The following is a 17819-nucleotide window of genomic DNA, read 5'->3' as shown; positions in this document are numbered from 1 at the left end:
TGAAAGGAAGTGTTGTAGGATTAGTAAAGTATCTAGTATTTAAGAAATATTTGTACATTTATGTTTTTCATTTTAGCATACTTTCCCTAATTGATGCTATTTGCTGACAAGTCACTCAGATATGCTGTTGTACTTGCTCAAATTTATATCTCCACATAGTTAGAAACACCTCCACATACTTACTACATGAAGCATTTGCACCAATACACTTATAAATGCAGCTTTCAATGTAACATGTTCTAATTCATATAATCCATTTTATTTTTACATTTGTACCTGAGACATCAGGAAGCAACACTACACAAATAACAATGGTATTCAAAAGAGTCAAAACTAACAAGATTAAACTATAAAAGTGCTTAACCCATGAAGCACGCTGCTTGCCAGACAGCCAATAGAGGAATATACAGACCTAAAGTTGACAGTGACTTCTATTTTATGGTTCCCTGTATATATTTTGGAAGGTTAGTCACCAAAAGTTGCATTCAGCTCCCAATACAGGGGATAATACTTCCACCAAGACCGCCAGAAGATCTATTTGCTATACAGCTCAGTTTTTTTAGACCAAAGCTTCCACAATTACTACTTTTTCTTGTCAATTGATAGTTAAGCTACTTTAGATTTTTTTTAAGCCAGAATGTACGCTAGCTTCAAGTTTAAAAATGTTTACATATATTCATACATATGTATAAAATACTAAAACCTTAACAATAGAGCCCTATAAAGTGAGGTTCACTGTTTCCGCACTTAACTTGCCACCACTTAGACTGTGAATCATTGCAATCATATTGGAGTGTTTGTTCAATTCTTCCTTCTGTAGTTTTACAAGTGCTTCTTTTTCTTCCAAGCGTCCTTCTAACTGAGATTTTTGAACTTCCAGAGAAGATGCCTGGAGAAACAAACAAAACGTTATAATTTCCTCCATTACCAACTGAAAAACATAGACAATACAGTGAGAGTTGAGTAGCCTGGTGGTGAATTTAAAAAAGCAATTTTAAAAAGTACAGTTTTAAAATTACAACCTTGTTTCAGAAATATCTTTCTCAGCTATACATTTGGTGCGCATGAATGATTACAGCTACTGCCATGCTTCGGAACGTTAGATACCACAGGAAAGCACCAACCCCCATGTTATCATTGTCCTATTTAAGCAGAAGTGTTCGTAGTTAAGCCATTCACGTTTCATTTCAAGCACCACACCTGTAAATATTTACCAGGAACAATGGAAATACTTGCTATATGTTGGATAATACTGCCTGGAGAGATTAGACTTTGCTTCTGGGGAATGGAAATACAACAAAAGCTTTGCAAGAGTGCATACTTTGCAATCGCCGACCAGTTTATATGTAAAATTAATCTCTGCCTCTTGAGTTTACAGGCAAGGACATATAGGATGCACTGAATTTCTCGGGATTTTGTTTTGGTTTTGAAACATTACCTGGTTAACTTGATATAGCCAAACTTGTTTCTGTTTTGAAAAAAATACATTGTTTTTCTTAGAGATAAAAATAGGTACTCTATTAAAATTTCAAAGATCAAAAAAATCAACCAGATGTATTTTTGGTGCATACATATGTAGCATATGTACCTTAATTCAGGACACAAGAAAGAGGAGAAAGTAAGCCAATCCACATTTTACAGTACTCAAAACTACTGAAGATGAGTGTGCTACATTCTCTTTTTCAATACTGCTCTACAGTTGTTGAGTTTGTTGGTTTTTTGTTTTGTTTTTGGTTGGTTTTTTTTGTTTTTGTCCCCCCCCCCCCAAACATTATGTAATCACACACCATACCTCATAGAGCCTCATTAGAACCGGACCCTGACTTCTTTTCTCTTAAATTCAAGCTCAGCTACTCAAAATTCAAAAGTTACACAATTAAAGCTGAGAGAATTTATTCTTGTCTACTACATAGACTGCTCTAGTTTCTTTAGCCACTTTACCACTGAAATATTGATTTACCAACCCTATCATTTATACAGATATCTAAAATTCCAGTCCCTAGAAAGCAGATGCAAATAATTCCTTACCTTGATACTCAGTTCCTTCCTTGCTTGTTCTGTTTTACTTAATTCTTTTCTAAGAATATCTATAGTTTGTTCCATATCTGTTTTTTCTTTCTGCTGAGCTTTCAGTTTTTCTTCCAGAACTTTTATTTTCTGTTGCAAGGCTTAAAAAAATGAACACATTAAAAATGAGTTACCAAACTTAGAAGACATACTGCATTGCCTGGGAAACAAGGGGTTTTTTGGGGTGTTCTTTTAAAATTTTTTATACTCAACATGGCTGCTAGTATTTGAATTACTGAGTAGTGCCATCTACTGCAATGTTTTAGCAGTTGCTTCCAGTTATTTGCAGAACGGCTAAATTAAGCTATTGTAATTGGCAGTTCCTACAGAATATAGTTCTAATGGACATGCTGTAAAAAGACCCTCAAGAGACATATGATGCTGTGCAGACATTCAGCGAGGTCCGTATAGTCTGGGAAATCACATTTATGCATCCTTTAAAAAAAAAATCTGTATTTGTTCCATTCAACTGTTAAATTACGTATCCCTATGTAGTAAGATATACCCGCTTATCTAAAGCACATAACATCTAGTTAATCCAGTTAGTTATCTAGGTTCAGTGACCTTTAGGTAAGTGACTTACTTGCTATTTTGCCATCTCTCTCCTGTAGTTGTTGCTGTAATTCTTTTCTGTGATCTTCAGTTTCTACCAACTGTGCAGCAGTCCTAAAATTGCAGAGGAATAAATTTTAATGATCAAAGTGAGATATGTCACCATTTTTTTGTCCTAAGAAGCTAGAATGATTTTTATGCCATTTCCAGTTGCTGTCAGGAGCTTCAAATCAACAAACCTATGAATTTGCAGGGTGTGAATACAGACAGATTTTATTTCCTTTTCCCCCACCATGAGACAGTCATTCTGTGAAGCTAATCTGGTTTTTTCCATTACTAGCTAGCCTAATTTCTAAGGCATATTCTACCCGCCACTTGCCTGGCATAGATGGCATCTACTGTCACTCTTATTTACTTGTTTATCCACCTGCTAACTGCCAGTTTCTAAGCTGAAGCCTCTAGCAAGAAATGGGAGGACCCTATTTCCATGGTCTCTGTTTTATTTGTTCAAGAATATCTATATAATAACTGCTCCCCAACCCTCCTTTAAAAAGGGGCAGCTTTCATCAGAATATCTCCTCAATTACACTGAGCTGCATATTTCACCAGTGAAAGTAAGCATCCAAATTTATTCAGTAGCAAACTAATGTATCGGTATGAAGATTTTTCCATTTGAATCAGAACTCAAGGCAGTGATTTGGACTGCTCTGATTACTGACAAGGCAAGAGCCCAGAAGGATGAAGTGAACTTTGCAAGCAAAACCAAGAATAGCATTTTACTTCTAAACTGAATATAAGGCCTGCCTATGAGCATATTTCAAAGATATCTTCTGCAAAATTAAGTATTAAATTAAATTTCTCAAATAGAAGCCCTATTCCCTTAGTTACATTGGTGAAAGGTACATCAGAGATCTATTTTAAGCCATCAGAAAGGAAAAAAAAATTAGTCCTCAAGAAGACATAAGTAATGCTCTTTTTATGGTTGAGGAACGAAGCTTTATACCACAGACAGAATACCAACCATCACTATTTCTAACACAATTTTTAAGTGTATCAGTTTAGCAGGGTTGGGTTTTTTTCCGGATCTGATAACATTACAGGGAAATCTTGAAGGCTAAAAGGGAATACATGAAAACCTTTGGGTGATAACAGCATTTAGGAATTCAACAACAACCAAAAAGACACCTCCTCATGCCCCCAGATGCACCCAGGAATGGGGCTGTCTTCATTACCCTTTTTAATTCCTACTGTTGCTGAAGTCTGTGGGTATTCCTCCCTGCCCCCAGCCAACAGAGGAGCAAACAAACCACCAAAGTCACTACTATGAATTTTCATCTAACATACACATATAAAGCAACCCTGAAGTATCTTTTGCTTCCTCAAACTCCACTCCTCAGATGTTACTTAAAGCACAATAGAAAAATTGAGACTAAAGTACTATTTAGTTCTACTGTTTATCGTTAATTTGCTTTATGACTGAATTGAACTTACCTGTCAATCTGCTGCTTAAGTGATTCATTTAGTTTCTTCATTGCTTCCATTTGTTTATTTAGTGAATTGCATGTAATCTGTAGATCTTTATATTGTCTTTCAGTTGTTTCATACCTACAAATTAATTAGGGAGTTATAGCTGAAGAGTAGAACTACATTTGAAGAGCTTTTACTTTAATAGTTTGCCAAATAAAAATACTTGACATCATCTGTGCAATCATCCCACTTGAGCTAAAAGCAAGGTGTTTTGCGGAGGCAGAGGTTGCTTGAAGATTTTTTTTGCTGGTAGTTTGTTGTTTGTTTGGGTGTTTTGTTTTACATTAATATACTTGGAGGAAGAAAAAAAAAAAAAACAAAACCAAACTAAGCTTCAGTGACTTCCTTACATATCCTTAATTATTAATGATCAGGAAGCAACCTTCCTCCAGTAGAAAACTCTTAGGAACTGGCAAAACATACAGATGCCTTTAGAAGTTTGACATACATACACTGTTATAAATTAGCTATTTGCAGTCATCTTTTAACGGACTCTTTGAGTCAGTCTATGACCTCCAGTTGTCTGGTGATACTCTAAACTAAACATACTGAAGACAATACAATGTGCAATTAAAACAAGTTTATGTGGCAGATCTCATGCTCCAAGCATGTTTTCCCACTTTCCTACCAAAAGGAAAATTCTCTCCCTGATGTCAGTTATCTGATTGCTTTCAAGGAACAGTACATTTACAAGTGTGCAGATTGTTTAGAAAGCAAATTTTTGCTTTATAAACATTGTAAGGACTGGAAAGTTGTTTTATTCCTACTTTGGAGAATTCACAACGATTATATACTAGATTGAGGCTGTTTTATTTCACATAAATTAGTTTAATACGTGTTCAAAGTCTATGGCTGCATACAATTCAAGCAAAAAATAGGCACTTCCACAGTGATCATACTAGATACTTATTCAAGAAATCTCATAATGGACAAAAGTTTTATACATTTTTCCTCCCTCCATGACTCCCTTATAGGCAAAGATATGCCTTCAAAATTGTCTAATATAATGTCTGCTCCCATTATTAAGCAAGAAACTTGCTCTCTGCTTTATCAGCTTCTTTGCCTTACTGACACCTAGTGACAAGACCAAGCCATAGAAGTTGAAAAGCCAAAGCTCTTTTAAGCCTTTATTCTTACAAAGCATATTCTATTTTCGTAAATAGTTTCAATCCTTATGTACTTTTTGTGCCTCACATGTCCTTTTTCAGCTCAGGATCCTAAAGAAATAATGTTCATAAATAATTTGGGACACATATGGTGCCTCCTTCCTCCTTACTTACCTAATTTCAGTCAAATTTGCTACAGAAGTGATCAAAGATGCAAGCTCCTACCTTATGCAGACACACTGTACTGGGTGCTTCTCCAGACTATTTATAGCATGTCGTCAAGACAGCATAGAAGATCAAAGAAAAAAGCCGAGAGTATGGTATAATACTAATAGAAACTAAGCATTGTTAATTCTGTTTCTTAGAGAACAATGCTCCCTTTTACACAAAGTTCCTGCTATTTCCTGAACTGAACCTTCAACATCTACAACTTTAGTTCTCACTCCATTTAACATATGAACTTGCCAAATGAGTTAACAGGAATATATAAGAAAAAAAACTTTTTTTCACTTGAAAACATGAAGGAGCATGTAATGTTGCCCTTCTAATGTGCTTAAGGCAGTAAAGGGCTTCATCACTCTTTGAATATGAAGTATTTACTTAGAGATATTACATGCCTTACCTCTGAAGAAGATCGACAGAGGATTTTTTCAGTGTTTCATGTTCTTCAGCAACTGTTTGTAATTTCCTGTTGTGTTGAAAGAGCTGTTCAATATCAGTCTGTGCTCTTTCAGATTCTACCTGCTGAGCTTTCAGCAAATCATTAAGTTCTTCATTTTTTCGTTCTGCATCCTTCAACATAGCAGCAAGAGTTCTTGCCTTTGAATAGAAAGACACCCCCCACCAAAAAAAACCCACCACATTTACAAGCAATTCTGTTTCACAAGTCACTTTGTAACATGCATATTTGAGGCCCTGGATCTAACACTAAAATGCCATAAACTACATTAAGAAATGTACTTATCTCACCCAACGGTAAGTACAAATTGATTTGTTCACTCTGAATTCCTTTTTCCTTACTCTTGTAGACAGTGTGGGGGGGAGAGAAGAAAAAAGTAAACGATTATACATTTAGCTATGGATTTAGTAATCTGCAGCCCAATCTTTATTATAACCTCTAAAGAATAGAAACTATTCTGAGCTTTCAATGCATACCTCAAGTACTTAACCCATGGAAGCAAGCTTTATGTGAAAGCTCATCTTTAAGAAGTGACTAAAAGGCACAAACAGGGAACAGTTCTTCACATACCAGCAAATTCTATACAGAATTCTAGTAAGTGGCTTTACTCATTTTCAAGATTAATAACATTAAATTAACACTAATGGTTAACAAATGATAATCAGTAGAGTAGGGTAGTTTTGTTGACTTCCTACAGGGGAAAGGATATTAAAGAAAACTGTTCCAAAGAACAATGCAAAGGAAAATGGGATATTTATGATGAAAAAGACTGCTCTAATTTCAAGCACAGCTTACAGTTAAGCAGTATAAAGTTTCCACACATGCAATCATGGTTAAAGCTACCCAGCCAATTATTACTCAGCCCCACCCCAGTCCCAGAAGGAAGCTCCTGCTTCTTACCTCAGATTCAGCCTGGGCTCTCTGACATCGGTACTGAGCCATCAGCCTATCAGCCTGAGCCAGAGCTAGTGCTTTTGCTTCCAAAAGGTCTTGCAGCCTAGTTTCTTTAGACTGTACATAGGAAGAACATTTTTCATTAACATTTTCTGAATGTACAGACAGCAATGTACCCATACACATTAGGTTGTACTCACTGCTAATGCCGACAGCTTCTGCTCATAGACATCCATTATGTCAGATATCCTCATATCAGTGATTGGCTCCTTCATCTGTGGGAATGTTTTCCAATTACTGCTACTGTAAATTTGTATTTACTTAGACAGGTAACATGTGCCTAAAGATCTCAGTAGTTTTGTGAGCTCCACCTGTCCAGCTGTCCTGACTTTTTAAGTTCTTCCTTTTATACCTGAGACTGTCTGCTCAAAAGCATACACCTGACTTTTGCAGAAAGTTTGTGAATAATTGAACTATTTAGTCTGAACAGGATTCATGTGCATAAGACTATCATTCCAGCACTATGAAAAGAAAATATCACCACTCTAAAGTGGTTCCCCTTGGTCTGATCTTTGTTGGAGAATTAGCAATCCCCTCATAGGACACCTAAAGTAATTTGCCCTAATATTAAGAGCACGAAATGCACATGGCTAAAAATTCTTGGTCATACTCCATGGCCTTCTCAACGTACAGATTAACAGAAAAGGCCCAGGAAAGTTGTTCTGAAAGGATACTATTCAGAACAGAATTTACTATGTTAACCCACTGACTTACTAGAGGAAATTAATTTACCATATATGGCACAACAAGTCCTAAGTGTTTATTTGCAGATGACACCAAGCTGAGTGGTGTGGTTGACACACCTGAGGGACCAGATGCCATTCAGAGTGACCCTGACAGGCTTGAGAGGTGGGCCCATGTGAACCTCATGAGGTTCAACAAGGCCAAGTGCAAGGTCCTGCATGTGGGTCAGGGCAAACCCTGGTATCAACACAGGCTGGGGGATGAAGGGATTAAAAGCAGCCCTGTCAAGAAGGACTTGGGGTTACTGGTGGATGAAAAGCTGGACATGACCCAGCAACACGTGCTCGCAGCCCAGAAAGCCAACCACATCCTGGGCTGCATCAAAAGAAGTGTGACCAGCAGGTTGAGGGAAGAGATTCTCCTCCTCTGCTTCGCTCTCTTGAGACCCCACCTGGAGTACTGCATCCAGCTCTGGAGTCCTCAGCACAGAAAAGACATGGACCTGTTGGAGTGGGTCCAGAGGAGGGCCATGAAGATGATCAGAGGGCTGGAGCACCTCCGATGTGAGGACAGGCTGAGAGAACTTTCAGCCTGGAAAGAGAAGGCTCCAGGGAGACTTTATTGTGCCCTTTCAATACTTGAAGGGGGCTTATAAGAAAGATGGAGACAGACCTTTTAGTAGGGCCTGTAGCAATAGGACAATGAACTATTGTCAAATGAAAGATGGTAGACACAGACTAGTTACAAGGAAGAAATGTTTTTACAATGAGGGTGCTGAAACACTGGAACAGGTTGCCCAGAGAGGTGTTAGATGCCCCATCCCTGAAAACATTCAAGGCCAGGTTAAATGGTGCTCTGTGCAACCTGATCTAGTTTGAAGATGTCCCTGCTCATTACAAGGGGGTTGGCCTAGATGACCTTTACAGGTCCCTTCCAACCTAAACTATTCTGTGAATAAAATACATACATGAGTCAAGTGACAATGTTACTTGGTTATTTCAGGAGATTTTTTTCTTAGGCAGTGCTACTATAACAGCAGTTTTCAGCAGCTGTTCATATATGCTGATGCACGACCAAGTGCAAGCTCTCCCAGCTGTTCATAAAATGAACACCTACTGAAAAGCTACCATCTCTACCATTATGTCAGAATTTTTTTGTATATTAACAGTAGCTCCCACATACCTCCAGTTTATTTTTCTGCCTGTGAACTTGTCATCTCTATGTCCTTTTAGATATTACTACTATAAGAAAAGCTTCTGTAAGTTCCATTCACACTCTCTGTACAGTAATACTACTAGAAGTGTTTTCCCTATTATGTTTTTACATACATTTGAGCTTCATGCAACATTATTTTAAGTGAATGTGCATATTGATTTTTAAAGGAAAGATCTACCAATCAGAAGGTCTAAGAAAAGATTCGCTCAACAGTTCAACAACTTTCTCCCTTCAAAAACTGAAGCAGCCTTACAGGTTGTCACAGTAGTGGAAGTTGCTGCACTAGTGCTGTTAGGCACCTGTGGCTGCTTTACATTAATATATACACAGCAGTGTACCTACAGACTCATGTGCAGTCCTGAAAAGGATGATCAATAGGAGCATTCAGTGGCAGAGTACAAAGTAAGCCAGAGAAGACTCACTTGACCTTTTTCACTATTATTCTAGCAGCTGACTGGAACTGGTAGCTTGCTGAGTTTCATTCTTATCAGTTACAACAAAGAGAGGAGGGTTGCAAAGCTAAGGCTGGAGGCAATGCCACTAATACAGATATCAAGCCGTTATCAGGCATTCTCTTCATTTTCCCAATTTGCATACTGTTCTTGTAAGCCAAAAGAAAATAGAAGCAACAATCCATCACTCACTCTGAAGCAGCTACAAAGCAACTAACTTGCTTTGAACAGAAAAGAGGAAATATATTCAGTGCCTGACAATATGGCCTGCAAAGAAGCACAGTGTATGTGGTGCCTGTTTGAGTGTCTCATTCACAATGTATGTTGCTGCAGATGGAAGCAAAAACTTTTTTCTGATGTAATAATAGTGCTTTTCCAAGAAGGCCACAAAAACTGAACTGCAAATGCTAAAGAGTCCGCTACAGGCAAGAAAAGGAAAACGTTCGTAAGCCTGCTTAGGCATATAGGAGATGCACCATACTCTTACAAAGCTGCATATCATCTCTATTTTATCACAGACTATTTCTTAGGAAGAAGGGGGAGGAGGCTCCTTTAACAGCACAGTCTAGGCAGTTGAGACTATATCTGACACCTGCCTCCACATCTGATAGCTAGAAGAGTGTGGGCAACCCCACTGGAGAAAGGGATCCCAATAAGGAGGACCAGCTTCTGATGTAGCACAAAGAACCACCTTTGAATTCTGCTAAAGTGCGTAATAAAAGGAGCACATTCTATATAGGTAGGAATCTAAACAACTCAATTGATACATGCACTATAGCCTGACACTTGGATCTTGATTTCTTTTCCCCACAGTAGAAGTATCAAATATTTAACAACGGTGCACCAATTCAACTAACCTCTAGTCCAGAATGAAGTTTTTGTATTAAATCCTGAATATTTGAAGTTGTGGATTCATCACTTGAAGGACAGGATGAAGAACACCTCACTGAAGCAAAGCTGGTCACAGATGACTGCATTTGGATTCTTTTCGATGCGTGCTCCATTTCTTGTTGTCTGTAAGCATTATTTGCCGCAATGCTTTCACCAAGCCTGCATAAACATAAAGGCTATTAATGAAACAACCTGCTACAAATATTGTTGCAAGGATTGATGATGAAAACAATTTCATAATATAATTAACTTCTTTTTCATTTAAAACAGACTATGGGGAACAGTTACATTTGCATTATCACACAACATTAAGATGTACTATCACACATGCCCAAACTGTCCAGAGATACAGAAAGTAAGAAGAAAAAAAAAAAAAAAAGTCTGCCATGGCTAGCCTTTAGAAACAAATGCAGTATCTTTCCAGACAGGACATGGTGTTCAGCTCTTCTTGAGCAGAACAGATCAGATCATCTGTCTCTTACTGGCTTGAGAAACACGTTACTTCATGTCTTTATTCAACTTAACTAGGCCACTGTTTATAAGTAGGAAGACTGAGAAAGCATTTAGTAAGGATTTTTTTTTTTTAGGCATAAAAATAAGATTGAATCATGAGAAGAAAGAGTGCTACCAATAAACCTTAGTTTTTCCTTGTGTGCCATGCTATTTTACAATACTATCTTGAGTACAGCACCCTTCATTTCTTAAGTTTTAACCAAAATTTAAGTATGTTGATAAAAGTACAATCAGTTCAAATTTGTACAGGAAAGACAACGCAAAAGCTTATACATAAATAATTACAGTACTTACGTTCCAGTGTTTGTATGTAACCTGTGGTTGGTATTTTCAAGGCAGCTACTAATGACATATTTATTCCAAATCAGAGAGAATGAGAAGTCTAAAGAGCTGATTTTTGAGGCACCAGTCAAAAAGCTTTTCCTCTCAATAAATTCCTTAATTACTAAGTTATCCCAACTACTTCACTGAAGTGCTGTCTCAGTTACTTCCTAAGTGAACAGAGTCTATTTTTAACTTGCATTTATAGACATGCTATTTGGTTATTCCATTGTACAACTCCATGCATGTTGGATTGTACAGATCCTTCATTTTTACAGAGTATTTGTTCCTGGGCCATTATAAAAATGCTTCCTATATCCACAAAATCATGTGACCATAGAATAGTTGAGGTTCAAAGGGACCTCTAAAGATCATCTAGTTCAACTCTGCTGCTCTAAGCAGGTTGCCCAGGACTATTTCCAATAGTTTTGACTGTGCCAAAGGATGAAGACTCCACAATTTCTCTGGGCAGCCTTTTCCAGGGTTTGATTCCCCTTACAGTAAAAGTTTTTTTTTCTTATAGTTAAAGAAATCAAAAAGGTTGGGGTTTTTTTGGTTTTTTTTTTTTTTTTTTTTTTTTTTTTTAATTTCAAGTTTGTGCCTGTCTCTTGTCCTGTCAATGGATACCACTGAGAAGACTCTGGCTCCATCTTCTTTGTTCCTTTCCATCAGACATTTATACACATTGATAAGATCCCCCTAAAGTCTTCTCAAAATTAAACAATCCCAGTTCTCTGTCTCACCTTGTATGACACATGCTCATCCCTCAGACATCTTAATGGCCCTTCATTAGATTCACTCTAGTATGTTTGTATCTCTCTTGTACTCTGCTCAGACCTGGACACAGCACTCGAGACATGGTCTTGCCAGGGCTGAGCAGAGGGGAATGATCACCTCCTTCAACCTGCCGGCAACACTCTTCCTAATGTAGTCCAGGGTGCTATTGATCATCTTTGCCATTCTTGAAGACAGAAGTTACATTTGTTTTCTTCTAGTCCTCAGGAACCTCTCCCAGTCACCATGACTTTTCAAAGACAATCTGGAATGGCCTTGCAATGACATGAGCCAAATTCCTAAGCACTAATGGATGCATCCTATCAAGTCTCATGGACTTCTGTATATGTCAGGTTTACATGTTCCAGAATGTGATCCTCTACCACTCAGGGAAAGTCTGCCTTCCTCTGGACTTCCCACTGTTCTCAGGGACCTAGGATTCCCAAAGGTAAATCATACCAGTGAAGATCAAGGTGAACAAGGCATTGAGTACATCAACCTTTTCCATGTCCTTTGTCATCAGGTCTCCTGCCCCATTCAGCAGAAAGGCACACGTTTTTTGTGGTCTGTCTTTTGACGCTGATGTACTGGTAGAAGTCTTTCATGTTGCCTTTCACACATGCCACCAGTTTCAACTCCAGATGAGATCTGGCTTTTCTAACTCCATCCCTGTATACTTGGACGCTTTCTCTATATTCCGCCCAGGTCATCTGTCTCTGCCTGTGCCTCTTGTATACTTCCTTTTTATATCTGAATTTTGTCTGGAGCTCCTTGCAGGTCTCCTGCCATGTTTGTTCCATTTTCTGCTTGTTGAGATGGGATGGACCATTAAGGACTTGAAGAAAATTATCCTTTGGGGAGGAGGGTTGAAGGGGATGAGGCAGGAGGGAAAAGCAAAAAGAATAATCAACCAACCAGCTCTCCTTGCCCCTCTTCCCCCCAGAGCTGCATCCCATAGGATTCTTCCAAGCAGGTCATAAAAAAGAGGCCAAGATCTGCTCTCCTGAAGTTCAGGATTGTGATCCTATTTCTTGCCCTGTTTCTTCCTCTCAGAAACTTGAGCATCAACATCTCATGGTCACTGCAAACAAGGATGTCACTGACCTTCACATCCCCAAACAATTCTTCCTTGTCTAGTAGTAATCAGGTCCAGCAGAATGTCTTCTATCATGAGCTTCTCAATGCTCTGTGTTAGGAAGTGGTCATCAGTGTGCTCCAGAGATCTCCTGGATTGCTCATGCCCTACTGCATTACCTATCCAGCAAATATCAATGTGGTTAAAGTCTCCTACAAGGACCACAGCCTGTGAATGTGAGGCTTCTTTGAGTTGTTTCCTCTACTACTTCCTTCTGATCTGGCAGTCTGCAGCCACTACAACATTGCCCATTTTGGTCTGCCTGCTAATCTTTACTCAAACTCTCAGCTAGTTTGTCTGTCCCAGAGTTCCATGCATTCCCTCTGCTCTCTCATAAAAAGAGCAACTCTCCTTCCTCACCTTTCTGGTCCATCTTTCCTAAAGGTCCTGTATCCATCCATTGTAGCACTCCAGTCATGTAAGCCAATCACAGGCCTGTGATTCCACAGCCGTGTAACTGCACGCATTCTTCCAGTTTCTCCTGTTTCTTCCCAACGGTATGTGCCTTATTTGCAGGCATTTCAGAGGGGCATACCACCTTGTTGATTTCCCAGGAAGAGTATGAGGACTTTTCCCCCACAATACTGTCCCATAGGCAATCTCTTCCTTATGTGCATATTGGAGTGACCCGGCTTTAGCCCTGTTGTGTTGATTGTAAGGTTCTTCCTGTTCACATAAACCCAAAACCTTTGTTTAGCAACCCAGTCTACGACTTACTCACTTCATTGTTGGTCATCTTTTCCCCTCCCTTGTCACGTTTAGTTTAAAGTTCTCATCAGGTTGGCCAGTCCTTGATCCCCAGTCTCATGGTCATGGAAACCAAACCAGAACTGTTTCTGACACTGGCTGTACAACCAAGTGTTGACCTACAGAATCTGTCCACTCCTTCTCAAGGCCTTCCTCTCTCCCTGACAGAATTGAGGGGAACATCACCTGTGCCACCACAGCTTCCAGCCATCGCCATCATAGGAGTCTCCATTTCCCAACCTGATAGGCATAGGGTCTGTCTGCCCCTCCAGGGCAGTGCCTGGGGTCTCAGGCACTTGAAACTGCAAGCTGTTGAAGAAGGATCGGGTCAATCTCTTCCTCATCATCTCCAATACTCACAGGCTGCTGACCTCCCACAGCTCCTTTTCTTGGCACCACAGATCCTCAGCAACTGCACACCTCCTGCAGGCTAAAAGACCACCTCCTACTGCCCCAGCTTTAGTAGGAGGTCCCAAAAGCTCCCTGCAGCCCAAGACCTCCGGAGCGGCATACCTCTTCTGAAACTCTATTTGGGTTGGCGTTTCAGCTTTCAAAATATATTTTGTACCCATTTTGATGGTTTTACAAACATCCCTCTACTTAAACAACATGTCCCCTCTGCCCCACCCCCTATTTATCCCCTGAAGTCTACAGATAACTACATATATTGATATTATTGATATATAGCATTACTTGGTAATCATAAAACCAGCACTGATGTTTTCAGGATGAACGTAGTTTTAGATTATTACTGTGTTCTTATCACTAACCTATTTTTCAGTTATGACAGAAAAAAGTAAGATTTCCTAGAGAGTGGGAAGTCTTTTTATTTGTTTAGTTTTGTTTTTTAAAGTTCCTGTATATGCCACTATCTTCACAAGCTTTCTCAAAAACAACCAAAAAAACACAATGAGGCAATTTGGTTAGGTCACTTTCCTTTACTTTCCTCCCCCTTGTATAAGTAGTAATTCGGCCACTGTTCCAAGATAAGCTAGTTATGTTACACATCTTTTACTTGAGAAAAGCAGCTCAAATGCCAAACAGGCACCTAATCTGGAAGTCCTTTGAAACAGTTCCCATTTTTGTTTTTAAAAAGTTCTGCTAACAAAAAGAGAAGAAGTTTCAGATTGGTTTTCTAGATTGTAACGGCCGTGATACAATTTAAGGTTAGTTTTTCCCGATTTATTATATCTACAGAAATAATGACTCCATCAAACAGAGTTTCTCAATATTTTTTCCCCTACTTAAACCACCTTAAATACTACCTGAACTGCCATCTGCCTGTGTCTTATCCTATCCTGTTCTTTCTTGGAAGCTACTGCAAAAGGGTAAGCAAAGCTTTAGGAGCATGTTTGACAAAGTTCAGTAGAGAAAGAAATCTGACAGTCAGAATATTAAATGCACTCCAAGCAGAAAGTTTCAAGAACAACCTTCAGACAAGTGAACCCTGAGGGACAGAAGTCAGTCACTAGAATGCTCTCTAGGATCTGATGTTAACTGAATACTATCAGCATTTGAACCACTTCCTCTAGCCTCCAAGATCACTACTGTCAAGAGACTGTAGATAAAGAAGAAACAAGACAATTCTTCTAAAGTTTCCATCTCTGATGAACTCAAAGTAATATGCCAAGAAACATGAATCATTAAGCCTATAAAAATGTCAAAGCCTACCAGACTACCACAAAAATAAACTTACACTATGGCAGGAAAATCTGGTAAGGGTGCAGCCTCAAACAGTATTCCAAGTCCCACTTGGACTTGCTCTCTATGGTCTGATGTTAAAGCAAATGTCAAAGGCACAATCAAGCGTTGATCCTAAAAAAGAAACTACTTTGGTCAAAACATGATATAACAGTCAACAACAACAAAATCACCCATACGTCACAATATCAAGGCCTACGAGCACAGAAATGTTTTATTAAAAACTTAAGCTACCTTCTTAAAGTTTGCCCTTCCAAGTCCCTGAGCCTGAAGTCAATGGAAGAGAAGTGATTTTAAAAACAGTTTACACTTCGGAGTATTTAGAAACGTGTTTTCCCATTAAATCCAATGCAACAGGTAAAGAGACTATTTAATTCCTTTCATTTTTAAAGCCCTTGATTTCCATCATCAGGGGTCACAAGCTTAAGGTTTATAAGGATTTCCTGAGGATTGCGAAACTCTTATTGCTACCCACTAAATCACACAATTCCCATTTTTAAAAGAAAACCCTCCAAAACAGCAAGAAATGTTTGACTATCTAGATTACTTTTCCACTAAAGTAAATTGTTAAGGTACCATCTGACCAATAGTTACCAGAAACTGTTTTGACTACACAAAGTCACAAATTAGATGTATATATTTAATAATAACCAACCCCACAAATAATTATATGGTTGTGATAACTTTTTTCTAGCTTGCTACCTTTAAACTGCAGTCCTAATGCAGTCTTAAAAGGATAATTCTGAAGTTATTATCCAGGCAGCTGAAGTGTGATTTCATGTGCATTACTGAAATAAATGACTGGGGTAAAAGCAAACTGCTCTTATTTTAGAAGAATTAGCAATTAACCTTTAAGAATTGTGCCTAGGGGACTATACTTTCCTATAAGCTTTACAACTTATATGCAAAACATTCAGAACTAAAACTACTATAGTGCAATGACAATTCACAGAAATGCTTCATAAGACATTTTAAAATCATACCTGTAAAATTTTGTAGAAACTGACTTCCATACCAGGTACATCCTGCTTCAGTTTGCTCATAAGATCAAGTGTTTTCAAAATAATATCAGCAGCAAGTTTGCTTTTAAGCATACAAACACAGAAGTGAAGTGAGAGGGGCAAAAAAAAAGAAGGGAGAGCGAGATTTGTCAAATCAGTGTCGATAAATAAATCCAGTCAATTAAAAAAAAATAATAAATGTCTTCACAAAGAAATTAAATATGTCTAGCAAGTCAACAACACCAACACCAAGAGAGATCACTAAGTTCCTCGGACATGCTGCTGAGCCTCTCCAGCATGTCAAGGATGGCAACAGTGAAGACCAAAAAACCAGTTTCAAGTTTAAAGCGAGAAGGGTTTAATTGTAGGTCAAATTGTATTTTACTGATTTTTGGACATATAACTCCTAGTTATATCAACATTCATGTTAATGACACTGAGCTGCAGGAACGTATATTCCATTTTCAGTGCAATAATTCCCTCCCCCTCCCAATATGTGATATTTTTGAACTCCGGCTGCATAAAACCAAAGTGAAAAATTAGATGCCATGAGCAGTTCTGGTAAACTTCAATCTGGATAAGCTTGAACTACTGCATGAGGTTTAAGGTCATTGTTACACATAAGTGGATCTCCAGCTTATGTCAAAAACAGCATCTGAATGTTTAAGCTAGGTTTTAGCTATTGAACTGACCAGCAACATTACTTTCTAGTGCCACAAAAACACTGAGTTTGATTTAAAAATAGTATTGATTTACATGCATTTAAATGGTACTTTCAGCTACAACATACTTTCCATTAGAACAATAACTTAACTCTCATACATGTCTTGCTAAACTAGATTTTAGATTAATTTGTATGCTTACCAGATTTTAGAGTCCACTACTTTTATTCCAAAACCAGTATTAATCCCACTATATGTAAATTGGTGTTCTATTAGAGACGTGCATTGGCTGGCAGTCAGTACCTTCGAGGCATGCATTTTCAGTATGTCATCTCTACAGAGCAGTAGAGTTGAGTTAAGAATAAACTTAATATGCTTAGGTATTGGCGCAAAAGGGCAACATTTTCTAATAATAAAGGACACAAAAAAGTTAGTGTATCAAAGTACAAGAGCTTCCAAAAATGCTTTTAAAACCTAGCAAATAGCATGCAGCCACTCACTCACCCTTCTCTCCTTCCCCCCTCCCCGGAGTTGGGGGAAGAGAATTAAAGGAGTAAAGAGAAATGAAACTCGTAGGTTGAGATAAGAACAATTTAATAACTAAACTACAATAAAATTGAAAATAATAATTGTAATAATGATAATAATAATAGTAATAATAATATACAAATATACAAATGATTGATACACAGGGCAACAGCTCACTACCTGATGACCAAGGCCCAGCCCATTCCAGGCTAACAATCCTGAAAACGCAATCCCGGAAAAGAGATCAGAGAGATCGGAGGGAGAAAGAGATCACAGAATCGTAGAATGCCTGGGTTGAAAAGGACCTTAA

The 17819-nt window shown here is 38.3% G+C and overlaps 1 protein-coding gene across 1 annotated transcript; it reads right to left on the bottom strand.

Moving 5' to 3' along the window:
- Positions 1-586: 586 nt before the first annotated feature.
- On the bottom strand, positions 587-17387 carry KIAA1524 (KIAA1524 ortholog; the record flags this gene model as incomplete). The annotated part of the gene is made up of 11 exons (XM_010081347.1): positions 587-889; positions 2029-2168; positions 2651-2733; positions 4111-4224; positions 5875-6071; positions 6832-6942; positions 7026-7100; positions 10094-10286; positions 15314-15432; positions 16302-16401; positions 17184-17387. Coding segments are annotated over 11 exons (1507 nt in total), but the record flags the coding sequence as incomplete, so codon positions are not given.
- Between the last annotated feature and the right edge of the window lie 432 nt (positions 17388-17819).

The sequence above is a fragment of the Pterocles gutturalis genome, unplaced genomic scaffold, assembly GCF_000699245.1.
Source record: "Pterocles gutturalis isolate BGI_N339 unplaced genomic scaffold, ASM69924v1 scaffold20314, whole genome shotgun sequence".
NCBI classification, from domain to species: domain Eukaryota; kingdom Metazoa; phylum Chordata; class Aves; order Pterocliformes; family Pteroclidae; genus Pterocles; species Pterocles gutturalis.
Note: the sequence above shows the minus strand (reverse complement) of the source record. Positions and strands in the feature narration are given on the sequence as shown.